The sequence below is a fragment of the Netta rufina genome (genome assembly GCF_964035555.1).
Source record: "Netta rufina genome assembly, chromosome: 6".
Classification (NCBI taxonomy): Eukaryota; Metazoa; Chordata; class Aves; order Anseriformes; family Anatidae; genus Netta; species Netta rufina.
Window position 1 is genome coordinate 35,551,862 of NC_140129.1, and position 27,492 is coordinate 35,579,353.

Genomic DNA, 27,492 nt, shown 5'->3' on the forward strand with positions numbered 1-27,492 from the left:
TGCCTACATCAAAATCCATTTATTTGTTACATATTGGTTTATGAATAAAGAACGTTGTGGCATCACTATTTTATTTGCCTGCATACAAAGTAGGGGTTCATTTATGACAAATTGATTAATGCATATAATATGTTGGTTTGCAGTTGTGGAATATTAGATGTAGCAGAATTGCTTTTGGTTTGTAAGTCATTAATTTGCTGATAAGCCATACTGGTTGGATTTAAACCCATAAAGGTCTATTTGCCTTTAACTTTGAATAATGGCTGCTAAGAGGTACGAGGAGCTCTGTATGCAGAGAGACTCCTGCAGTTTGTAAGAAAATTACTCCCATGTTTAGGAGTTACCTATGTTATTAAAGGTAGCCATAACAGAATTTGAATATTAACCTACCGTTCATGTGAGATTTATGACTAGCTGGGAACCAAAATTTGGAAAAAAAAAAAAGTTAGGTTCACAGGAAGGATGTATATATGTAACACAACATTTCTGTAAGACGTATATGTTGCGTCTCTTACTCACGGGTATTCAGCAGTAATATTAAACACATATTTTCATTAAAAAATGTTGTAGCTAGCTTTATGTTACACATTTTAAGCAATTTTTGCATCTAATGTCACCCTCACACTCCAGGCAGAGGTTTATAGGAGGGAAGGGTTCATGGCACAGGGAAGGGAGCAAAAGGGGGGCTCGTCCACCTGCAGTACCATGGCCAAGCATCACCTACCACAGCATCCCAAAGCTGTATCACTGGTGTATTTCTTTTACAGAAGTAACAGCTTTATAAACCTGCTTACTCCATCCCTGTTATAGCCTGTCAAGCCTACTGCAAAGCAGAGAAACACAAAAAGCACAAATAACACTTTCTTTAGGAGCACGGGATCAGACTGGCAGGTGTGGAGCAGCAGCCACAGGGTCATTTCGGTGCCAGCAGTGGGGCTGAGGCCCATGGAGGCTCCATCTGCCGACGTGGACAGTCAGCTTGGCCAAAGCTTGTCCAGAATTACCACTTCCATATTTTCCATAGATCTGTCATCTCTGACATAAACCTGCCAAAAAGCTGAGCTACCGACTAGTTGTGGAGAAGGGAGCAAGAGCAACTTCTTCTGATGGGATAAAACGGGCAGAGAATTAAAAGGAGGGAGGAACAGAGAGGGGACTCTACAAAACAACTGCAGATTCCTTCTCTCACAGCCTTTTCCAAGGATTCAACATGAAAGGGGAAAATATGGGTCTATGAATGTGCTGAAAAAATATATATATATGTTTGCTGAGGACCCCTCTAAAGAGCTTGCAAAATAACTGTATATGAAAGCTAATTTATTGGGAAAAACAATATGGTCATTGATTTAAGCTTAAATATTTGGTATTGATTTTGGTTCAAAGATGGCAGCTCCTTTTTTTTTTTTTTTTTTTAAACGTTCAGGGTATTGGTTTCCAGTACTAGCACCAAAGAAATTCACTCTGTGCACTAATAGCAAAGTTTGGGTCTCTGATGGTAACAAAAGGCTTCAAACTTTCTAATGCTTTTAAAACATTGCTATTTATTCTACACCGTGACAGACAGGAAAGTATTCCCACTTTAACTGCAGAAAAGGAGACATGGAAGAGAAGGCAGTAACTTCAGACACTAGGAGGCTTTGGAGGGGTTACAACACACTTGGCAGAAGTGATGGAAATCCGTGTCAAATCAATAGGTGCAACTGATTACCTGCTATCACAGATGATGATGATAGCACTGCTTCAGACCAGGAGCTTGAAGGCTCTTGTTTGCTGGGAGGTTAAACATGTTGCATTCACATCTCACTTCAATTACATTGCAGAGGTAAGAGAAATTAAATAGGCATTAGTCAGCCAACCTCATTAACCCTGAGTTAAGACAGAGAGACAGAAATCACTAATTTGAACACGTATTTTAATAAAGCAAACACGACACAATAGGTTTACTATTGTGTACATTAAGAATAAGATTAATAGAATAAGATTAGAAAAAATGCTTTTGAGTGCTATAATGTTTTACACATTAGAAAAAAGACTGACATGTTTGAAAATATGATGCCTGACTGATTAACATCCATTTAATCCTTTTAAATGTTAAATTTGCTTTTCAATGGGGATTTATTTGTTGAAACACAACAACTGACTCCAATGCACTCTTAAAAGAACAGATGCATCTACCCTGAAATCCAAATATTTCAGCCAAAATCAATGCATTTTAACACAAGTCAATAAAATTACAGGAGATGAAATACTTATTTTAACCAATACATTTCCCCTAAAATATATATAGTGTTACTGAAACCAACCTAGAGTCATTGGAACTCAAAGTTATATCTAAACTTGAAGTTAAATAGAGGAAGAAGGGGGTAAAACTATTACCAGTGGTAGCGATCTCATTTGAGACAGGCAATAAATTTCCTTAACAATGCAGAAAAATGGGTAGTAGAGAGCTCGCTATATATAATCATTTTTCTTCTCTATTTACCTATGTATTCTAGAAATTTCATGAATAACATTCCAGTTCGTGTCTATATTGCCCAGACTTTTTTTTTTTTTTTTTCCCTCCTGAGATTTCTGCTCTGGGCCAGGGAAGACACTGAGCCCTAAGGGAAAAAACAGCTCAGCACAATAGCAGGCAAATGTTGCTGGTGCCTCCTTCCGTCTTCCATCCATAGGCACGGCACCACAGTACTCACAAAAACAGCATATTTCTGAAATCTGCCCGTACTTGCTTCCCACTTTGTGCCCAATTGTGTGTCTGGAGAAAACACCGCATCACTTCTGTGCCCTTGAAAATGTGGGAATTTTTAATTAATTTTTACAGAAAAGTTTTCCCTCAAATGACCTTTACCCTTTCCACGTGTTCCCTGTGATGAATTACCTGAGATGCACAAAACTGGTTATTAATACCATATATATTGCTATGTATCACTATATATTGTTGCCTGATTAGAACATTCTGGTTTGACAGGTCAAAAAAAATAATTGTACATTCCTAAAACGGTATGTGCTCCCTCTAGTGTCCATGAAAATCCACTCCGAATGGTGATAGACTGCATGGGATCACGTCCAGTTCTGCAATAAAAGCCTGTAAGAACTAATACATGACTCAAGAATGAATCAGCATTGAATTAAATCATAGGATTTAAAACAGGAGATAGGTTTGCAGGAATTTAAGAAAGGTTAAGCTAGAATACAGAGCTGGTCAGGAAAAGACCCATATAACTGGAAAGAGAGTAGTGTTTTACTTTTTATATTCGTAAAATATTTTTTGTGTTGAGTTTCCTAAAATGCATAAGCCAAGTTTCTGTTTGGTCTCAAACTGACACACCACTCAAGGCATTTGCCTCTCTTAAAACAGCTAGAACTATAAATTCACAATAAGATTAAAATCAATTATTTAAATCAAAGTTTTCTGCTTGTTGGTTTAAATCACCGCTAAATCACTTTGATTTAAGTCAATTCACCTTACTGAACCCTTTAATCTTTAAGTCAATGACAAAGCTCCCATTGACTCCAAGAGGATGCTTTAGGAGGATTCCCTCAGGCTGAGCAAACCAAACTCTTCCCTGTTCTTGCCAGAATCACGTTTAAGCAACCATTAGCCAAGTCCGACACATTTGTTTTACAGACCAACAGAGGGGCATCAACAATTACACAACCTCATGCCGAAAGAGTACGGAAACGGAGCGAGAATCCCGTCTTTTTTTTCCCCTCCCCTGCTACATGTTTTTACTTTTAACTAGCTCTGCTTGAAAGCTAACTTTGTCTCTTCTACGGGAATGTTTAAGCCCTGATCCAGCAGCATTGCACAGAGCTGTTGGAGCCAATGCAAAACTCTGTTTACACCAAATCAGGTCCCATCTGTCCACTCGCACTAAATATATTGGCTGATCAGGGTCTAGGAGTTCTCTGCACTTGAATTGTTCTTTTTTGGGGGGCATAAGGATGCATGCAGCATTTTTAATAAAAAGCTGGCTGATGTTTTAGTGCCAGTGCTGCTAGAGAAAGATCCTGCATTCATTATTCACAACTCTCTCTGAAGTCAGGGCTGGGTTTTGCCAACACATTAATTCTCACTATTTTTTTTCGGAGGAAAAAGAAAAGATCTTTGGAGGAGAACCAAACCAGCGAGCACACACAACAAGCACACATGCAAATCCATATCAGAAAGTGTTTTCGGCAAAAAAATGGCTGCATTAAAGACAGAAACGCAATTTAAACGTTCAAATTAAATAAGGCAATTAAGACAAACTAATTCACATATTCCTGTGGGCACCTTTAAGAGCTCTAGATGTAGGACCAAGTTAGCTGAAGTGGTGCTTTTAATTTAACGAAACCACGAAATGGTCCTTGCCCCTCCTAAAATGGCTGTTTCTCTGGATACCTCACACTTACATACTTGAACTATTCCTTTCTTAGTGGCCATTTCTGAGCATCCAGGGGGCTTTTCTGACTGCTTACAGCTTTCCAGGAACCGCGTGTAGTTCTGATAAACACTGATATAATAAAATCAGAAGCTACCACCCCTAATGAAGCAATTATCTCACAAGCTAAAAATAAATACGAGAAGTCCAATTAAACAATTTTGTTCTCCCTAATGCTGCCCAGTTGTTCTTTCCCTGCACCTTTGACACAGATGATGTGTGCACATCACCATATAATTTGCGCCCAGAAGCACCATACTGCTGGCGTATATTTAGATATTTGGGACTCTTGCAATCACAGAGGCACCTTTAGGAAAAATGGAGCCCTAATTCGCTAAACGCTGTTTTTGCATTTTCCTCAACTCTTCCAGGAAAAGTCGGCAACAACAGCATTAGCGTATCCCCGAGGTAGTCAAGAAATTGGTACCTTATTACCCGTGATCACACCAAATTGCAGAGGAATTACGTGATTTGCCTCTACAGGTCACATTACGGCGACTACCCCTGCACAGGGAGAATATCAACACGGAACTTGTCCCCATGGTTACACCTTGATTAATGCACGGCTTCTTTGTAAAAGTTCAGGATCAGCAGCTGCTGGGCACAAACCCAATGTAAACCCGGTGCCCTGCTTAACTTGGATATCCCATGGACTTATCTTTCATTTTGCCAACAGAGAGCTATTAATAGCAACGTTTTAAATAAGCCAGATATTTGAAAGTGAACTAGAAATCACCACAGTGGGAAGGCACTTATAAGGCACTGCTATACCACTGAAGAGATCTGAACACAATTATTAGATGTATTTCTAGAGGGAGAAATTTCTTCTATATGGTTTTTTTTTTTAGAACCATGCTCATGGTTTTATGTCTTGAGGGTTTGCCTGAGCAAAGCAAGAGTTTTGCTCACATTAAAAGGAAATTCTTAACTAATAGCAACAAGTGTAACACTAAATATAAAGGTAGAAGGACTTTAAAGATAATAATGGGAAGCAAATGGCTAACCACAGGACTGAAGAGGAACACATGGGCTAGAAGAGGTGTACAACATTGACTGATGGCAGACTGGTCCAAGACCAACTGCAGAAAAACCGAAGTTCCCAACAGAAGCTGAATACATAATCTACATAATTATTATTATTATTTTTTGTCATGAAGAGCTTTCAAATATTGAAGCTCCTGGTGTGGTATTAGAAACTAGCTTTAAAAGTGTTCCCTTCAATATACGCACGGCAAGAATATGTGAATTATACATACAAAGACAGGGCTCATGCACCAGAGACACTGATCATCTCCCAAACTTCCACTTCACCAAAAAGGGGTATGTAGGGAAAGTATTAGGAGAAGAGGAGCAAAGATAAAATAAGCAAAGCGCTCAACACCAATGACACCAAGACCAGCGGGTGTCCTCCCAGCCTTTTGGCAGGTTTTGCCTCACATCTATGCAGAATCAGATACATGGATTGGGGCCAAGAAATACACAGTTATGATTTTATTGAACAATCTTTATTGGAGGAGAGGGGTTGTTAAACTTTCACTTACAGCTTTTTTTAAAAGGTAGTTTAGTAAAAAGGTTGAAGCTCTGGGGACCGTTACCACAAGATAAATGTAAGAGCTTTCCAGATCCAGAGTGAATCTGCTTATATAGAACAAGGAAAAAGAAAGCACTCTGGAGAAATTAAAGCCGTCTCCCACTTTCCATTTGTCCTTTTCTTCCCCAAAACCACCTCACCCTAATCCTTTTTTTGCTTCAAAACCTGAGGACTCCTCTGGCTACTTTACCCACTAAGAACACTTGAGTCAGACTGCACATCCTCCTGTTTCATCATGTAACAGAAGCTTTTATTCTTTTCAGACACCTATTCCAACTGCTGTCCAGCTGATTCACCTCTGTATCCCTTCCCAACCCATCGCCTTGCCCACTTCAAAGGTGGCAGTTGGAGCCCAGCAATTCCCTGTGCTCATGGGGCAGATGTCCTCATCTCTTCTGAGCAGAAGCCTCGACTTGCATGCTGTCTCTGTTCCTAAATGCATCCCTCTTCCCACGTCAGGTAATCCCTGGCTCACAATACATCCCATATGCATTTTGTCTTTTTTTTTTTTTTTTTTTTTTTTTGTAACTGATCTACTTATGGAGAGAACGTTAAAAATTTGCAAAAGGAAAGTAAAAAAAAGACATATTATTCTTGAGAAAGCAGTTATATAACACCTCATTTGTAAGATTATGCACTGCATAATGACTTTGGGAATATCTTGTGCAGATCAGTTTTACATGTACATTAGTTTCTACACTCTCAGCAATCTCGGACCTTGTCGCTCAGCCCGTCACACAGATGATCCCTATAATAGCAGATTTGTCTTTACATATTTTTATTCCTAGCCTACAGCACAAGACAAAGAAGAAATAATTCTTAATCCACTTTGTCTAGCTAAGACCGAAAGGATATAACATCATTCAGGCACAAGGGAACTTGCTCTAGAGCCCCAGCACTCCCCTGCATCCCATAGATGGGACATTAAGAGACCATAGGGAAGAAGACAGGTTTTCAAGCAGGCTGCAGAAATAAGGATACCACAGGTAGGGCAGCACATTCATTCTCACCAGGTAGAACAATTTCACTGCCCCTCTGTAAGGACTCAGCAGAGGGAAAGACGAGAGCTCCCCCAGGAGCCTGGCTGCAGCTCACTAGGACAGGTCAGCTGATGCAGGCTCTTTTGGCAAGGGCTCTGCCTGACCAAGCAACACAGCTCAAAGACACCACCTAACCTTGAGAAAGTAGCAGAGTTTGGGTTGCTTTTGTGTTGTTTTAGACTTGTTCTGGCTTCATAAGGAACTGAAATGAGCCCAATTTCCATGCAGGTGGGCAGAGTGAGTCTCCTAGTGGCAGTGGCCAGTTCTCTTGCCTGAAAACAAGTTATAAATAGCAGTATTATTCATGCATCAATAGCAGATATTCAAACACGTCTCAAAGACGGTGACTGCAAACCATGCCAAAGCGATACATACAAATCCATATCGCTCCTAAAATAACCTCTTTCATAGCTCTCAGTCAAGGAGCGGCTGCATCCTCCTGGTACAGCAGAAGCGTCAAAGGCATCTTCCTCTTGATCCCTTTGGATGAACTCGCTAAGAGAAGCCGTGCTGCTGGAGCACATCAGGTACAGGTTCAAACAGAGTTTAAGTGACTTTCACAAGTGGCAAAGAGTACAGGGTCTGAAAGGGAGGAAAGATTAGAAGAAAGGTGAAGAGGTGACCATCTTTGATGGAAAATGAACAGGTTAAAAAATATGAAAAAGCGCATCCAAAAATCCAAAAGTTCAAACCTTTCCAATGGCATTGAGACAAACCCCAAATAGGAACAGATTGTGAAGATTTCTGGAATTAGGAGGTGTGCTTTTCGTTAATAGCATTTAGGGGTAGCCTGTGTTTTATATGATTGTGGCAGGTTTTTTGGTTGTTCTTCCTTTCAGGTTTTAGAAAAAGGCAAAGATGTATTCAAAAGCCTACCTATTAGTATACACTTCTTATAAGTGACAGAGATTTATGAAAAAGATTTCTTTACATAAAAATCAACAGATGGCACTCCGTAGGTAAGTCTATTTTTTCATTTAATATACATCTGACTGCAGTCTCAGATGATTTCATGAGTCCGATTTGAATACGACTACTCTGAAAAAGATATGAAAAACACATTTGAATTACACTGACCCTCACAATTCTACTAATGACAGATGAAAAACACACACCCAGCCAAGAGATCTGAATCAATCAGTTTCAGACGCATGAGGCACCGTGCGTCATTCCATTCAGCAATTAAGCAGTTCCTAATATTTTATGATTAACAAGTTTTCAGCCACTACCACTGTAATCTTTTGTTAATGAGACAAGCCTCCCCCCGCCTCCAAAAGAGGCTTACTGGTACACAGCTAAACAAACAACAGCAATTCCAGGATTCCCAGCTCAGATCATGAAACGCCGCCGCTGCCTGTGCCAGCTACTCCAGAAAGCAGCGAGCTGAGCCTCACGGCACTGCCCACACTTCTGCCACAAGAAGCAGGAGCAAGCCTCTCCCCGCAGCCCTCTGAAACTAGCTGGCAACCTCAGTGCGCTTTTTACACAAGCACAACCTTCGTCTAGCTAACTTTACCTTCTGCAACCCTCTGCTGGAAGATGAGACGGAGTGGATCTGACTCCAGAAAGGCATCGCTCCGACACAGAGGGAGTTTTGTTCTGGACACCGAAGCAGACAGGATTTCAGCAATATTTTCTAGCTGAGCAGCTGTCAGAAGCAACCACAGCTGCAGCACTGGAGTAACCCATCCTAGGTAAAAATCTCCCTAAAAATCAGTATTTCAGGCCCTCCTTTGACTGAAGAAGGAATTTTTCTAGCACTAAATTACCTCACCTCTTTTTTTTTTTGGCTGGGAAATAATTCATACACTAACTCACCAACACGTTTTAGTGGGTTCCCATATGTACATACACTGACTGCAGTTCTGACGAGCAGACCGCCGTGTAATTGCACGTTTTTCGTCCTTGTGCAAATAAGTTGCAGCTTACTGTAGGCTGATTTTGCTACGTGTAATATCTGGATTAGCAATTAACATTTTAATTAAAGATGGATTAACCAACATTATGAAAATTATGTCTGCAACTGTTCGATTTAAAATCCACGACATATATACAGATAAACATATCTTTGTTAAGTACAAGTAATTTTCTGGTCTGTGTAAGAATGATACGATTTAGGACTTTGAGAGACAGCATAGTAATTTGATATTATTATACATGGAGATAATCACAAAGCAAATATAATACGCAAAAAATACATTTTTCAAGAAGCTGCATGGTTACCAGCAAGTGTTAGATGTTCATTTAGTGAGGGTTTGGACTGCAGTTCAAAAAGCTTTGCCTATAGACCACTTTAATTTAGCTATGTTTAAACCAAGCGTAGTGGTGAAGGAGGACACACTGTTCTAAATGTAAATTGTATTAGCAACAACATATTGAGATTTCTGTACTTCTTGTTCCATTCGCAGTTTTTTGCCGTGAGAATAAATCACAGCATGTTTTCTCTTCTCGTAGCAATCTTCATCGCAAGAAGCCGGAATCAAAACCACGCTCCTCGCACTTTGCATCTGGTCTCTTTTTGTTTGGGAGCTGGTGGCTTTGTTTGTTTTGTGGTTTTTTGTTTGTTTGCTTTTTGGGGGTGGGAGTCAGGTGAGATGGAGATTAGCAGGTGTCTCCCTTATTTCCAAAGGGAACAAAACTGTGATCGTGGAATAAAAGCCAAAAAAGCAATATAGAGAATATGAATTTATATATGGGGTGGAATACTTGAACCTATTTACCTGTCATTAAAAGTACACAGAAATTGCACTTTCCTGTTCAGTCACTGAAAGAAACTGGGACAAGCACATTTGTGGCAAACAGTATTATCAGAACCCACTGAAAACCTTAACAAATGTTCTCATCAGCATCTTTTGAACCCATCTGGATACAGCTGAATGATTTTGCATTTACAAAAAAATTAGTATACTTGGAAGCCGAGTAACTAGCACAATAAATACAATGAAGCAGTGATTTATATGGCCAGCACTTTTACTCTTTAGTACCAAGGTACTTTACTTACAATATGTAAAAAAAAAAAAATCCAGATCATAGCACACAGTTTCTAAAGCAGCAGCAAATCAAAATCTTTTAAGCCAATTAACTTCAAAAAGGAAAAGCTTTCTGGGGTTGAATAAGTAGTTCCTCAGCATCTCCCTGGGTTGAATTTCACTGAGGTCAGGGGTGACAGAGCTGTTTCCAACAGTAAGTGAGGCGGCCCAGCACCCACTGGTGGGTACAGCCTCATGGCAGCAGATATGGACCCGCAGTAATTCACAGCCAAGCAGACACGGACACAGAACACAGATCAAGTGGGGAAAAAAAAAAAAAAAAAAACTTTTCATCCTTAGCAGAACCAGTGAACTCCAGGCCAGTGTTAAAAAGCAATGTTTATATAGGTCATGTCAGATTTGAGTATGACTCCTCTCTATATGCTGAAGTCATAGCTTTAAGAAAACTCACTTTCAAAGCTTGGAAGGAAGAAGAGACAGAACAATGAGGAGCGACCCGACTTACAAAGCAACCAGAGAACACTGAGGCAGCAGAAATACATTTCAGAGCTGCTCATTTGAGTTTAAACATGACATTTCCCCATTTCATAGATGAGCAGCAACAGAGAAATAGTCGCAATGGCAACTGCTTCCTCTGCCACTCTGCCACCATCCTTCCTGAAAACTGACAACCTGAAATATTTTCATGGGATAATATTGTGGAATAGCAATTCAGACCTTTTTTTTTTTTTTTTTTTTTCAAATAAAAAAAAAAATGAAGTAACAGCAGTATTCTGGACCACATTGAGGTTCAAAACCTTAGGCTCAGAACTACCTTACTGAGGTTTGACCATGCAAAAAATGGTATTAGACAAGAAAAGAGCCAGCGGAGAACAGTAGGGATGGGATGAACTGCTTTCCAAGATGATTCCTATCCAGGGAGCCTATGTAAGGGCAGGTAGGAGCAGTCAAGCAAATACAACCTTGGTGCCAACCCAGACATCCCCACGGCCAAACCCTGTCCCGCTGCAGGCTACAGACACAGCCAGAGGGGCTGCCACCATCTGAACCTGTGCACACATTGCCTCTTCAGCAGCCATCATCAGACTTGCGCTAACAGCCTTCCTGAAAAATATAACTGCTTGATTTAACATCTCTGGGAAACTGCGAGACATTACACAACGTTGTAGACCACAGCCAGCTCCCGCGACGAGACGAATCACTGTACCAGCTTACAGTCTGCAGCGTAATGGGAATGCTTGTATTCCTACCAGTTACTGGAGTAAATAATAAATAATTTCCATCCATTGAGACGTTCTCTGATGTGAATTTAAGAAAGACAGGCCCAATATATTTTCACTGTAAACAGTGTAGTGCGTGTGGCAGTTCTTTCTGTAAATCTGTTGACTTAGCCCTTAGAGCATCCTTTAAAATTACTATACAGTTAACACCTTGTTGTTCCTTTACTTGTCAAATCATGCATTACTATTAACATCTCAGAAGTAAAGAAACAAACAGCGTGGACTGTCAAAACCTCAGCTGAATTATCGTGAAAATAGAATTGTAAAGTGCTGCGCTTGAATTTCACTAAGAGCAAAGTTTAAAAATCCACTCACAGAAGTTGCTGCAATATTTGAGGGGAGAGAGGGTATTTTGAGGCTGCACATGTACTGCCTGGAGCTGAGCTGTCATAGCAACAACCTCATTAAATCGCCCCTCTTGGGAGCACTAACCTGTATCCCAACTGTTGGAAAGATGTCATTTATAATGGGACTTAATTCAGTTAAGAGTCAAAGTACAGGAGACTTACAGAAAAGTGAAATTGCTAATTTAAGGAATTCGCAAAGGAGCACAAACACCATATCAAGCAGCTGTGAAAAAACTTGGCTTTTGCCCTCATCTTCCATTTCCCGTAACCACCACTAGTATTTCAACCTTTCAAACATAAGGTTTACAACTTTTCAGAAATTCCTTTTTTTGTCCTTAAGAGCCCTGGTCAGGGGAGTGATAATGTGCCTCTTTTTACTTGTCTTTTATTGCCCCTATGCCCCTATAAGCAAGGGATGGCCAACTCATCTGCCCACCCCAATTCTTCCCAACACTGAACTCCTGCGCCAGCAGCCCATAACAGCTTTATCTCTTCTCCCTAGCTTTGCCACCCTTAAGGCTATTCCCCAAATGGATATTCAAATGAACACTTGGGTCCATCAACAGAAATATCCACCGACTTCTAGAGCTGCCTCAGTGCTGCACTCGTGACTTCCATAATGGAGTGGCAACGCAACGACAGAAATATATTAATGCGTATTTGGATTTCACTTTTAAAAATCTGTGATTTAATAACTTTAGTTGACAGCAATAACACACGAGTACAGTGCGTTTTGGAAGTGCCTTTCAGGTTTTTAAAGCAGTGGAGATAATTGTAGATGAAAAATGAAAGAAAACTGCACTGCTCAGAAAATGAGTCATTAACCTTTCAACTCGAGAGTTACCACCGGAATCCAGACCAGCAGGGCTGCAAGGGCTGCGAGAGATGTAATAGAGGTAATTCAGTACTTTTAGTCTGATTTCTTTTAGTTGTCTTTTAAACTCTTCCCAACTTGGCCTCCATCTCCCCCAAAATATAATCACTTGACATGTCATTAATGCATCACCAAATACATTTGCTGGATCTAACGAAAAAGCTGAGCTTTACATATTCTGTGCCCATAAGATGCTGTCCTCAGCATTAAGGTAAAAACCAAACTACTTATGTGATACCAATGCTTTTGGCCTGAGTGACAAACCCAGAATTTCCTTTACTCTAGGAGCTCTTGTAGAAATTAAGGGTTGCAGCTCCAGTATTTGCGATCAAAGATCACGGTGTCACTTAGAACAATATGATGTAGAGAAAAAGTAATAAAAATATCTGTGCAGTATTGGCTGTATGTAATAGGTTATTTACAGCTGCCTTCCAGGATGTCTTAGTTCAGAAGCAATGTACCTAGTTAACTTCCATGGAAGAGACCTGAACTGCAGAACATTGATTGGAAATCAAATTAATAGGTAACACCCCGTATAAAATGAGAGAATAGTGCATGCTTCCCATAATCTAAAGAAAATGAAGGTAATTTATTAAAGCTTTCCTCAAAAAGCACATTGGTCAGCCAGAAACAATACTGGGAAATAAATACATGGTTAAAGGAAAAAAATAATTTAAGAAGCTTTGAAAGAACATAACCGACTAAAGCATAAATTAAGAAGAAAACCCTGCTCACATTTTCACTGACCTTAGTTGTCCCCCATGACACACTCCACAAGAGACTTTCCTTCTATGCTTATAAAAAATATTAACTGTCTTTTAATAAATTACTTTATAATTAAATATTCAATTATTACATTCTTGTTTGCTAGTTTGTTACCAAAAAAAAAAAATAAATCTCTGCAGCTGAAGGTGTGATTTTATCGGATATGCATGGAGCTGTGCAAGGCTGTCTGTATTTTAATGTGTTTATTTGCTGGCTGTTGGCAGAGTTGTCCCGGAGTATACTTGAAGCCAGTTGCAATGTACAGATTTTTCAATAAAAAGGCAGAAATATTGGCCAGACAGTTAATTAAATGGCACCAGGACATTTTTTTTCTCCTTTCACAAACTCCAGTTAGTATTCCAATCCTGTATTAGGTGCCCCAATGACACTGAAAATAATAAATCTTCATTTATTGTCAGTAGATTTCTAACCTGGTTGTTTTAAACAGCATGATGAACACATTTTAGCAGAATACATTAGCTGTGCCAATTTAATAAGAGCAAGATTGATGGAGCCTTCCCTTTTGTTTCTCCATACGGGGCAGAGCCCAACTGCAAGCACCCGGGGAGGAAATCCCTTGGTTTGCCCTTCTTCAGCAACATTTTGCCCTTTTCTGGGATGCAAGTTCTCCTCCCCAGGCTGTTACCAGTCTGCCCTCTCCTAGTCTTTGCTACTGAAATTCATCAGCAATCTCAAGCACTAGCATCACCCAACAAGAGCAACATCATGACGAGCAGCATCAGCCCCGATGGCTGTGCTGCCGTGCTCAAGATCTGCTCATTTTTTCCTCATTATTTGGTTCAAACGAATTGAAGTCTGTCACCACCTCCAGCAGAGAAGACATTTTTGGTTCTCAGGTCAGATGATCTGTCAAATGAAGGGCTACAAAGGCCAAAGAGGGGAAGAAAGACTTCTCCCCACACTCTATGACTCCTTATTCCAGTATCACCGCCCTGAAAAGATACAATTTTCACCCCCTTGAACTACATATTTTCTGTATTGTCATATTTACATAGCTATCATTGATCAAAGAACTGATCTGGGCCTGAAGCCTGCTGCACTCATGGGGATGGACTCCAGCATGACCAACCCTGCCCAGCTGCCCCACTGCAGCTCCACACACAGCAGAAGCTGAAATTAAACCTCTCCCGCAACGCTTTGCCCAGCCCCAGCTCTTCAGGGATTTTGCTTTAAAAGTTACATCTAATTTAGCAGATGTTGGCAGTTTTGCAGCAGCTTACCCCAGCCATTTCTCCACAGAAACCCGTGATGGCAAAGCAGGAGGCCTAACCTTGCGAGTGATACGAGCCCCACTGGCCTAGCGGGAAGCTCAGGTTTTAAGCGGTGTTTCTCCCCAGGTATGGGTACGCATATTATTACCAGCTAATGAAATTCAGACACATATCTCCTACTTATTGCTTCTGAAGGATACCTTTTTGGATGTTTTGTGTACCAGACTGACATCTATGAAGATATTTGCCTTTTTTAAAAAATACATTTTGAACCAATATTCATGTCATTATGAGAATCAAAATAAATGTTAATAAACAATGACATTTTGGACTATATTATTGGACCATTTCAACTAGAACATTCTCTGACAATTTGCTAGACTATGGATTCAGTCTGCTCTAAACAGTAACAGATTTCTCAGAAAAAAATGGTACCTATCCAGGCACGCAGACTGGCAAATTTTGAGATCTCAGTTTATATCAATAACTATATTCTACTGCTCCTAAAAAACAAAAGAGCTCTAAAGATTAGACTATTCCCCAAAATACAGCTTTTAGAAATCTAGTTATTTAAAATAACTGGTTGCTTTAAAGGGCAACTATTTCCACAGCACAAAGTTCACGTAGATTTCCCTGCAAGTCCCAAATGCAAACACTATCTGCAAAGTCCATATGCTTTGTATTTCGCAAAAGCTTTGCAGAATACATTTAACATGAGAGAAAAGAGTTGGATTTTATTCTTCACTTCATCTTTTTGACAGAAAGGTGTCAATAGAAAGATGTTGACAAGAAAGCAAACCAGAGCCTGTGTAACTTTATTACTGAAGTACGAGGAGATTACTTTTTGTTATTAAAATATCAATGTGCTACAGCTGACATTTGTGCCTTACAGTGCCAGCAATTTCTATTGGGATGAGCTGTTTTATACCTTCAGTTATTTATCAGTCATGAAAAAAAAAGTTATTCTTTAAGTCTACAATAATGCAGGTGAATGTAAAATACATCCATATGGACCTGAAGTCCCGGAGTGCATTACCGTTCATTTCTATAAAAATTAGATCTGGATCATCCATGAATTTTTCACTAATACATTCATTTTCAAAAGCAACGGCTTCAAGGAGTTCTGTATTTTCATGAAGGAAAGAAGGAAGATTGATTTCCCATGGCTTATAAAAGACAATACTCACACATGCCAAACACTGCTGCTCATCACCTCTTCTATTCCAGAATGCAAACGCTGTGGTTCAGAAACAGAGCAGAAACTTAGTAAGAGCTGTGGTGTTTATATTTTTGGTTTTGTACTGGACATGGCCTTTCTTGCTCCCTACCAAATAAAATAATCCTGTAATTTAACAAGTAGCCCTCCTAGCCTCTCTGTTTCCATTATCCACTTCTAGTCTGTTTGCTTCCCTGAGGCTGCAATTCCAAATGAAAGCAACATTCAACAGGCACTTGTATCATCAAAAGCTGTTACTCTCTAATAAGCTCTGCAGCACCTGGACTCCTGAAGTTGTAAGAGGTTTTCCCAGGCATGAGATTTTGGAAATTTGATTAAAAATAGAGATAGTCTACCCAAGGTGTCAATGTGAGATGAGCAAGTACAGTTACCACTCTGCTTGCCCGCAGTACAAACACAAAACCTATGGCCAGCAGATGTTTGTTGTGACACACAAAATGAAATTATTCAAAGATTTCCATTTAGACGTGGCAACTTTTCTGCTCAGTGCAAAACAGGATTTAAAATGGAATTCAGTGTAAATGCAATATTTAGAAGTAACTTCCCCTTATTCATTTTATGTATGCATGATCAGCCAGCGGTGACCACTTTAAGATGACCACCCAAAACACACAGGTATTCTACCCCAAATCAGAAAAACAGCCATTAGCTGGCTTCTAGAAACAGTTCTCCACAGTACTGCTTTACTCATGGAACCACCAAGGACATACTATATCATCTTTAGAAAAAATGGCCACTGTGGGGCTAAACAGACTGTTGATCTATTACTCTCTGACATTTTTTCCTTAAGATATATAAAGCTATAAAAGGCATTCTATTAAGTTTGCATACTTACATCATGCTTTTCATATATATTTGATATATATATATATACAAAGTCTTTTATAAAGCACTTAAATCCAACAACTAATTTACAAATGTGATGCAGAATCCAAGTTGTGCCATACCTACTACTACTTTAGCACTTATTTTATGAAAGTGTTTTTTAGTGTGCTCCTAAAAATTCACGGCCACACATTAAGCACTCCTGTAGTTTAAATTCATTTGCTGGCCAGCTTCTGAGCACCAGTCAACACCACAAGAGCAGCAATCACGGCACGTTTAGCTGCATTACCTTTTTTTGCAAGGCACATTTGACACAGCGCGATACCATTGTGCAAAGACAGGCCACCAATTAACGTAAATCAGTGTGGTTTCATTGAAGAGCATTTAATGATTCTAACTGACAAAATCATAACACGGTTCATAGTGTTTTACTCATTGCTGAATAACGTTAATTGGTTAGTGGAGTTTGGTTTTTTTCAGTAAAAGAAAAAATATTTTATCACAGAAGTGTATGAATTGTATCAAGAGTATTCCACAGCAAAAGCAGTAATGTGTTAGAAATATAAGCAGTTTTATATGCTTGAATGTGCTTTAAATACCAAGCCTCACAGTTTGTATCTGAGCAGTATTTCAGAATTTCGTCATCATGTTGACAGCCATCTGCTTCAAACTCTCTTCCTACTGCCCAAAGAGCGGTCAAAATTGGGTACTGACAAATCGAATTTCTACACCGAAAGGAAGCTCCTCATAGGACAAAGTAAGTCACACAGGCTAGAGATCTGAACATACACTCCTGGAAGTTTGGAGGGAATAAATAAGGTTACGGACACCCAGATCTGACAGTCTCCTGCAGCGTTACGGGATATGCAGTTAGCAGGTATCTGAAAACGTCAAAGTGGCAGATTAGCTGACACCAATTCTCCGGAGGAGTATAATCTACAGAGTAAATGGGTAATATTTTATACTGTCAGCTCTGTTTAAGTCACAGCCTTCAAAACCCAAAGAAAGAAATGTAAGGTAACAAGCGCAAGGGAAGGAATTCATTCCGATGGGTCTGTGTGCACATGCTGACCTGAATAGCATGCTCCTATTTGAAAAAATGTGCTAATGGGCCATTTGGGTCAGGGCATGAGATTATGTCTGCCCAGCCCCTCCCTGTGCTCCTGGCTTTGCTATACACAGTATCTTCAACGCTCTCCCTGTACATCCAAGGTTTAATATACACGTTTATACTTGCAATCTGTCCTCACAGAAGTAGCTTATAGCAGCCCTACACGGTTAACTGCTGCAGATCAGGCTAGCTTCAGAGCCAGCATCTGCAAGATACCTGCCTGCTCTGAGGTAGCCCTGCTTTGTCATCAACAGAAGCACAAAAGCAATTCAGCCTGACAAGCCACAGCCATGGAGTAGTGCCTTAGTTTTCACATCTTTACACCTGTGTAGTCCCAATTTGCTTCATCTCCCCTGTATATGATGTAATGCTAGTCTAAAACATTTTGCCTAAGCCTACTATAATGAGACACTACTATGAAGAAACCTTTTGTTGTTCACTGTTCTTTCCGTAATCTTAAGAACCAGCCACTTGGCTTAGTGTCACCCAAGAGGAATAAATTCAGTATTGCAGCCTTCTTCCCTTGCTCCCTGTCCTTAACTCTGCCTGCCAATATCCCTCAAAATAGAAGTTTCATTGCAGTTACACAAAATAAGCCATTTTAAACCAAGTGTTTCAAATGAGGTGAGATTATAGGTCTTCCAACATTTCTCAACTGGCTAGATAGTAGTGGTTTATCTAGTAGTAGGAAAAAATGCTCAAAGTAAAATACTAAGTAAAAAGAAAGAAGTCTACATTTTTCTTTAACAGGTTCCATTTATATGGTCTGACAAAACAGAAAGTAAACGTTTTTTAATATATATCTTCACATATAACTTGTATGTAAAATGATAAATCCCATGAACAATGACACTTCAAAGTGTCAAGAAGCAGCAGACTAGATGTAACATTCCAGGGACACAATGTAATAAAATTGCAGGAGTTTCTAAATCATAATTGTTGTTGGTTTTTTTTGATTGTTTGTTTTTTTCCCAGCTACATTTGTTCTTTCCCCACCTCCGCTCACATCAAGGAATTGGGAAGTGGGCTGTGGAGAACACCCAGGCTTATCCCAGCCCCTAGCTGGGCTTCGCAGAATCACCCTGCTGCCGTACCTCTTCTGGCAGCCCCAGAGAATCTCAGAGCTGAAGTAGAGATGATGGAAAGACTGAACGAGAACAGCAAAAGCATTTATAAATATGACTGAGAACTTTTAAAGCTTCATATGTATGTATGAGCAGGAAATAGCCCTGTCTATCCTCATAGAGCAATGCTGTATTTCTGCCATTCATCCAGTAATAGCTCACCTCCACCTGTAAACTGAGCAAATCCTGAGCACGCAGGGTTTGCATGACTGGAATACTGCTGAAACATGGATTATTTAAAAAAAAAAAAAAAAAAAAAAAAAAAAAAGCATCAAAAGGAACTCAACTGTGCTCATCTCTGGATAGGCACACGACTCATAAGGAGCCGGGTTGCTGAATGACAAAGTGCCATCCTCACATCCCTCCCAGACCAGCATTTGGGAACTGGATCAAAACCCACTGGAAGCAAGACAAGTTTTCCACGCTCTTCCATGAGTTGTGGATCAGTCTGTCAGAGCACTTGGTACAAAAACACCTTCACAATTTAGGAATCGAGTGCTCACCCCTCAGCCAAGTGCCATCTCCCTGTTTTTACTAATCACATTCAGGCAGTAGGAAGCCAAACGAGCCACACTTGTTATATTGCTGTTGAACATCCCTGCCAGTGTACTGCACTGCTCTAATCCAGCAGATTTTGTGTTCTGAATTCCTTTTAATGAGTCTTTGCTACTTTAAATGAGTGATAACTAGGAGTAACAAGACATCTTGAATGCAAAGTACAGTGCTTCATCTAGAAAACGAGCCAGCTTTGTCTGCCTTACACAGAACCAGGTTTAAGTACAACCAAATGGCTTCCAGGTAGTAGACAATACATATCAGCATATTGATCTGTCTGGAATTTTGTCTCTTTTTCTGACCTCAGGAGAGGGTGGTCCATTTAAAACAATAGATTTATATTTTTTTAAAATGAGAAATTGACCATTTATCATTAAAAATAAACAATTTATGAAATAACTCATTTTCTAGAGGAACATTACAAACTGAGAACAGCAATCATGAATTTGATCCATATATTTCAGAATTAGATGTGGGAAATATAAAAGTGAGTTCAATACAAGGAACCCAATCAAAACTGAACCAAACTTCAGAATAAAAATACTGCAAGAAATAGTTAATTTATTGTATAAAAGCTGTAGTAAAAAACAGACAAAACATAACTTTATTAAGTCTACCAATTAAGATTTCCCAATGATATTTTAATAAAATGATCCGAAGTTTCCTTGCACTTCTGAATCCTGACCCCATAACCACCAAGTCCAGAACAAAGAATACATTGATCTCAGAGGTATAAACTCAGGGCTATAATCTGTTTGTTAGCACAGTGAAGCATAAATAAAAAACAATATTCTCCTGAGAAGAAAGCTTCACTGCTCAATGACATGCTTTCATTTCATAAGCACACAGTTTTACACAAATACCAATATACTTTGGGTAAATCAGCATGTGTTTGCATATGCAAAAGAGCATCCAAGTAGCTATGAACTTGCACTGCTCTTCTTTCATCTTCACAGGATTTGCAAGCAAGAAGAGGCAGGTGTTTTGGGGAAAGCTATCCATCATCTAGAAACTTACTGCCATTTTTTCCATGATCATTTTGCATTAGTAACTTTTTTTTTTTTTTCCCACATGCACTTTTATGGCTGCACTATTCCACAGCATTTCTCCAAAGAGGCACATTTAAAGAAGGATATATTAGAAGTAGTAGCATTTTGGTACCTCCAATGCCTTAAAATATCCTAAAAAATTACATTTGAGGAAAAATACTTGCCAGCACATCTCAACGTGAAAATACAACCATTCTATCAGAGTACAATAAGCAGCTTCCCAAACTATTTGACAATATCAAAATTGTATTTTAAAAGTTGTTGACAAAAAGAGTTTTGGTTAGTTTGCAGATAGGCGAATTAAAATCATAAAGCATTACATGAAAATTGCCTGGGTATCTTTTTGTGCTGCTGAAGCGTGTGCTTGTGTGAGCAGAAGAGGTCTCCCCTTGACAGAACAGCCCACAGGAGAAATACTGCATTTGGAAAGCATTGCATCAGCATTTGTCTTGCACATGGTCTGTTCCCCTTTCAATATATCATCATAAGACTATTCGAAAAACACAAAACTGTATGTTTTCATTCCCCACGTTTCCTTTGTTCATTCAAGGAAAAAAAATACTGAAGCTTATGAACTGGTATTAAATAAAAACTCAGTGGTTGAGAAAACCTGGAGGAATTGTACATATTTTTCTTATTCTCAAAGTTTAATATTCATCTCTACAGCATTTCTTATCACTCTCAGTGAATCAGTTATTCAACAGTGTCACACACAGAAGTTACCAAGGAACCTTCTACTGACAGTAAGGCAATGGGTAGTCCAAAATACATTGATCTTACGGAAAGAAACAAAAAAAATGCATTCTTATTTCTGAAGCAAAGGTGTGTTTCAACAGTTTGGCTCTTCTGGAAGGCCACGTTATTCAGCAGACAGCAACACGTGAGATGTTTAGGAACATCAGCTGGCGTTAAAAGCACATTTCAGGACACAATGTACCGTATCTAGAACTCCTAATACTGTAATCTCTACTTTTCCACCTCAGAGAGTTCAACTGGATTTCTAACCGAATAGAAATAAAAATCTCCAAGTGTACCTCACTTCAAGACTGGCATTACATCATCTTTAAAAAGTCCTATTACTTAGCAATGCCCTTATGTATCCCAGTCTTTTGTTATTAATACACAACTGCAATTTATTACAAAATGATCGATAAATGGAGTTGCTAAAGAGACATACAATCTTCTTTTTAGTGCCCAATTTTATTTCCAGCTTGGTAGGGTTCATAAAAAAGAATATAGTGCCCAAGCCCAATTCTATGTCTACATGATAGGGAGGAAGCCTCGACATACCCGATAACAAGATATAACAGATATACCTACACTTCCCAGGTACGCAGGAAGATCTTCCTACTACAAGGATCTTACCAATTAAATTAGATTAACAGCATAGTGAACACATACTGGCAAAAGCACGTCTTTGTCTCTAATGATCCTTCCTAGCTCCCACTAAATCTACCTTAGGACACGGTGTTTTAGGGGAATCCCATTCCTGGGGTTCCAGAGCTTGAGTGCAGCCCAGCATTGCCCACTGGTCCTGGCACAGCAGGGGCAAGCCACGATCCTGCTCACATCACTTTGGGTCTACCCAACAGCATCGGGAAACTCAGGGCACCTCGGGAATTTTTAGTGCTGTGGTCATCAAGTAGCCAGCTGAAATACAGCTCTGCTTACAAATATTTGCATCCTTTCCATAGACCAAATTTGAGACCTCAAAACTTGTTTAGCTAAAACAAACCAGTGGGTTGGACAGAAGGTACATAGTCATTTGAGTAACATTTAAAAATCTAATTAATTTCTAATTGTACTTGCAAATTTAGGATCCATTCTGCAGTGCCTGCACTTAGCCCAAGCTTTCACTAAGCACAGACTCAACAGTCATCATGACTTACATAAAAATAATCACTTTCTGATATTTTTATCTTCAGGGTTCACGTTAAAAGTGTTTTGGGTAAGTGCAATTAAAATTATTTCCCTAAGCAAATTTTATTTAATTATATTTTAAGGAACATAACTATTAAAGACAGATTAATATATTAAAAACTAGGAAAAACAACATGCTGGGACTCAAAGTATGATGCTGTAACAAGGACTTTCTACTACTTAGATTACCAGCATCTCTACAGATAGACAGAACTCTAAGTTCTTAAATTAAAATTACGTAAGTACTTTACAATCAATAAAGAGAAACCTATTTTCTTCAACTCCAAATAACAGACAAAAAGACATACAACAGGCTCTAGAGGAACAAGGGCTTCCAAACTGCACTTATTTCATTGCTACTGTGAGTTTTGCCACTTGAAGCAAGTGGGGTAAGACTGGGATCCATATGACTGTAAAGGTATGTGTATGTGCTCAAATTCACTTGGAACATTTCAGAGAAAAAAAAAAAAAAGCTACTGTGTGAAGTACGAAGAGATTTTCTATAAGTCTTTGGAGAATAGCTACTTCAACATGCAGGAATACCAGACAAAACCCAGACAAAACCCCTATGATAAATTAGCAGAAGATTGGCCACAGAACAAGTTTACATGCAGTCCTTTCATATAATACATACAGTTTTGAACTGTAAAACAAAGTTTTGCCTTTTAAGTAGTTTGTGCATTTATAACACTTTTCCTTTTATTAAACCAAAGATCTCCAAAACCATTGAACTGAGCATAAAATAACTTGAATAAGAGAGAATACACACGTCGGTTCAGAGAAAACCCAACACAGTTTGCTCAGTCTCCAGAAGCATCAGGATTTTGTGCATGCAATCACATACTCAATCGCGGAGGCACATACATCACTGATTGCCCCATAAAACCAGTCACTGAAATTGCACTTGTGGAAATCTCTCACGATTTCTTTCTTTAATTACTTCTTATTGCACATCCTTCTAACTACTGTCCTAAATTCCTTGATATATCTTCAAGCTTCTCTGTAATTGTGCCTCTCCCATGACAGATAAGTTCTTAAAAGCACACCGTGCTTCCTGCAGTATTGTTCTTCGGAATAAATAAATAGGAATGTCGCTGCGACCTTGGACGTATTTCTTTTGGGTATAAGATATTAGTACTTATCTATGTCCAAGACACATAAAACATGAGTATGAAGCACAGCACAGGAAGAGATTTTTTGGGAATACTTCCCAATGCACTGCCAAGCTGGAGCTCAGGCTGGTAAAGCACAGCAGTGTTTGGTGCACTTGGTTTCAAACATTCAGCTAGTAACAGAATGGCTGGTACCCCCCTGGCAGCCCCACTGCCACCTGCTGGGGCACCTTGCTGGAAAGGGAAGGCCACCAGCAATCACCCCCACCAGAAGGAGGCAAATTTATTTCACCTGGTCTCTTTCTGCTGCCCGGCAAGTAATCCAAATTAACATCAGCTGAACCTTGAACCTGAAAACTCCATTTTAAGTCATTCATTTCCAACCCTTACTTAAGTATGGTCAAAGGACACCCTGAAAACAGTAAATTCCCTGCTAAGTGGAACAAAGATGGAAATTTCTGAAGGCTTTATGACTTCAGAGAGGAGTAGCTTTCAGGGAAGTTTGCCTTTTCTTTAAAGGCTTGAGATACGCAAAAGCATGAATTGAACATGCGATACACTGTCATTTGGGGGAAAGGGCTGAGTACCAGAGAACACCTCTCTGCTTGGTTCAAAGACTACCTCTGGAGGAGGACCACCTTCACGACCACGCAGACAAGGACCACCAGGGCAACCTGCCAGCTGTGGTCTGCCACCAAGCTGTGGGCAAACAATGAGTGGCAAGCCTATTAATAACGAGCCGCATACTCATTAGTGCTACTGGGGACACGCATTTCACTGGGGTAAAGAACCAAATCACACTACACAGTTGTACAGGTTATCCAGACCCAGATCCTGAGGCTGGGCACCTTCTTCACAGCCCCAGGGCCACCAGCTCCAGTTCTGGGAAGGTGGGGATGGGACTTCGAGCTCCTCAGCCTCGCCAGCATTAGCAAGGCTCCTCAGGCTTCTCAACTTCTTTACCAGGATAACCACAAGGGAATTGGGTTGTGAGCCTCCTTGGGAAGAGGCTGACTGAAGCACTGTAAGGTGAGCTGTACCTCTTTGTCACCCAAGGGGCACAACCTCAGCTGCAGGACTTCTCCCTCCCGGAGGGACTCCCCTCTTCAGACTGCCTTTTTCCTTCTTTTTCACCTCATTTCCATATTTCTGAACATTTTTCCTTCCCAACTTATATATACATATATATATATATATATAATGTAATATATATGTCATGTAATATACTCTAGAGTAGCTGTAACCTGTCTGAGGACAGAGCTGGTCCGATAAAACTCCTCCAGCATATTGCAAACATAGAGAAAAGCTTTACATGCTTCAAACTTTGGTGTTTTTTCTTCCCTCCCCCTTTTTCCTAACATTTTCCACTGGTCTAATAGGTGTCACCTCTCCCTGCAGCACCTCACTAATATTTAATATCACCATGGCTACCACAACACTGCTATTAACACAATCCATGACATTTCCCCAATTCTCGTATTACCAATGGCGAGCCACGGTGCATCCCAAATTTCACTGCCTTTCACATACATTAAGCCTGGCACGCTTCGGTGCCCCAGAATTTCCTCTCGTAAAGGAAAATCAGCTTGGTACGGTCAATAATTTTTGCAGCATATCAAAGTTTATCTGATGTGCAAATGTAATTTTCTTTCTGGAAGCCTCATCCTGAATCCCTTTTAGGTTGAGACCACTTGACATTTTTTAACAAAACGCCTTTTAAGTCCTAATGTGTACTCCGCTCGGTTTTGATAAGACATGACGTTACGATATGATGAGTTAGTTGATTCTAAGTAAATTTGATTTATCCCACTTTTGGGGCTGGTATGATTTACAAGGATGCTGCCTTTTAAGATGGGATTGATTGTAACGTAAGCTGACAGCACTTTTTTTTTTTTTTTTTTTTTTTGTGAAATGCTGAATCCGAGCAAGGTAACTACAAACACAAAATACGGGGAAAACGATGCAAAACTGAGACACCAGAAACTGATACTGAGGAAGAAGTGGCACCTGCTTATCTCTATCGGGAAGGGGGGACAGAGCGACAGACCCGTTTCCAGCACAATTCCACCAAATGTTTGCAAGTTTCGTTTTTATTCCCCGGCTCAGAGGCAGGCTGCAGCCGCGGAAAGACAACCTGCCCGTTTGGGGAGCACGGCGGAAAGTTCGTGAAATATTTTCCATCGCGCAAACCCCATCGCGACCGCCGAGCTTCGCCTCCGGACTGAAGTACGAGCGCGGGCACCGGGCGTAGAGCCGGCTCGTCCTTCCCCCCCTCCGGTAGCTCGCGTGTCGCGACACCGGACGCTACCGCCGCTCGTTCCCATAGCCGCGTGTCGCGACAAAGCTGTCGCAGAGGGAGTCGTGGAGCGGCGCGGAGCCAACTTGGGCGGGCAGGAGCCGGGCGCACCTCGGGGCGGCGGCGCCGGGAGCCCGATTCGGAGTCAGCTCTGCTCCGGTGCCAGCGCGGAGCCGCCGCGCCCCAAGGGGTCCCGGAGCCCCTTCCTCGCCCGGACCGCGGCGGGTCGCCGGCTGTGCCCCCATCCCCTTCTCCATCCTCATCTTCATCCCAATCCTCATCTTCATCCTCATCCCCATCCCCTTCTCCATCCTCATCCTCATCTTCATCCTCGACCTCATCCCCATCCTCACTCCATCCCCTTCTCCATCCCCATCCTCACCCCTACCCTCACCCCATCCCTTTCTCCATCCCCATCCCCTAAGTTTCCACGCCGCCACCCCGGCTCAGGGGCAGCCTCCAAACTTCCCCGCCGCGCTGCCAGCAGCGGCACGGGCAGCATCACCAGCTCCGCAAAGTTCCCCGGGCTGCCGCCCCTTACCTCCGCGGGCTCCCGCTGCCCGGCCGCCGGCCGGTAATCCCCAGAGCGCTGCCGCCAGGGCCAGGAGGAGCGCGGGCATCGCGGCGGGTGCGGAGCGGCGGAGGCAGCTCCGCCGTTGCGCGGGGACCGGGGAGCAGCAGCAGCGGCAGCAGCAGCAGAAGCAGCGGCAGCAGCGGGGCTTTGCGGCTCCGGGCTCACCGCACGCAGCGAGCGGGCAGCGCGGGGCGCCCGCGGCCCCCAGCGCCGCGCTCCGCCCCTGCCCGCCCCGCGCCCCGCCCCGCGGCACGCCCCGCGCCCGCGGAGCCGCGCGGAGGAAGGCGGCTGCCACCCCCCGCACGCGGGGCACTTTTTGCCTTCTTCTTCTTTTTTATTCTTTTTTTTTTTTTTTCTAAATATTATTATTTTTTTTAATTTCATCTTTTTTTCCTTTTTTTACTTTTTTTTTTTTCCTTTTTTAATTTCATCTTTTCTCCCCATTTAATCTTTTTCCCTTTTTCATCTTTTTCCTTTTTTATTTCATCTTTTTCCCTTATTTCATCCTTTTCCATTTTTTATTTCATCTTTTCCTTTTTTATTCCATCTTTTTCCTTTTTTATTTCATCATTTCCTTTTTTTTACCCCATCTTTTCTTTTTTTCTTCCATCTTTTTCTTTTTTGATTCCTTCTCTTTTTCAATCCTTAACCTTTCAATTCTTCCTCCATTTATTTCATTTCTTAACTCCGAACCATTTATTTCACTCCTTAGTTCCCACAATTCCTCTGGATTTATTAATTTATTCCTTATAAATTCCTTCCTCTGGAAGGCTTCGACGGCAGGCTTGGTGACTCGACAAAAAAAAAAAAAAAAACCCTCCCACCCTTGCCTTATTAAGCTGCAGAGAGTAAAGAGCCATGAGAAAGTGACTTGCATCATCCACATGAGAGCAAAAGTTGATGCCCAAAGGCTGCTTTGCAAACTTTGTGCCAGTGAATGGTGGGTCCTGATGTACATTTAAGCAGGCAGTAAGCTCTCATCGTGTGCTTGTTCCCCGCTCTGTACCACCGAACCGTAACTTTTGCCTTGCATAAACATACTACCTTGAAATCATCGCAGAACACTGCTACGGTTTACTCATCACATTTTTACAATTTTTTTTTTTTGAACCAGTCCCTTTACCAGATGAAAGGTGATAAAGCTTT

The 27,492-nt window shown here is 40.8% G+C and overlaps 1 protein-coding gene across 1 annotated transcript in view; it reads right to left on the reverse strand.

The window, feature by feature from the left end:
- LRP1B (LDL receptor related protein 1B) overlaps positions 1 to 26,392 on the reverse strand; it is a gene marked incomplete at both ends in the record, with an annotated part of 669,864 nt that extends 643,472 nt beyond the window's left edge. The window contains one exon of the mRNA XM_084288908.1: positions 26,314 to 26,392. Coding sequence (XP_084145034.1) covers positions 26,314 to 26,392 — 79 coding nt within the window. The remainder of the gene's footprint in view (positions 1 to 26,313) is intronic.
- Positions 26,393 to 27,492: the final 1,100 nt, after the last annotated feature.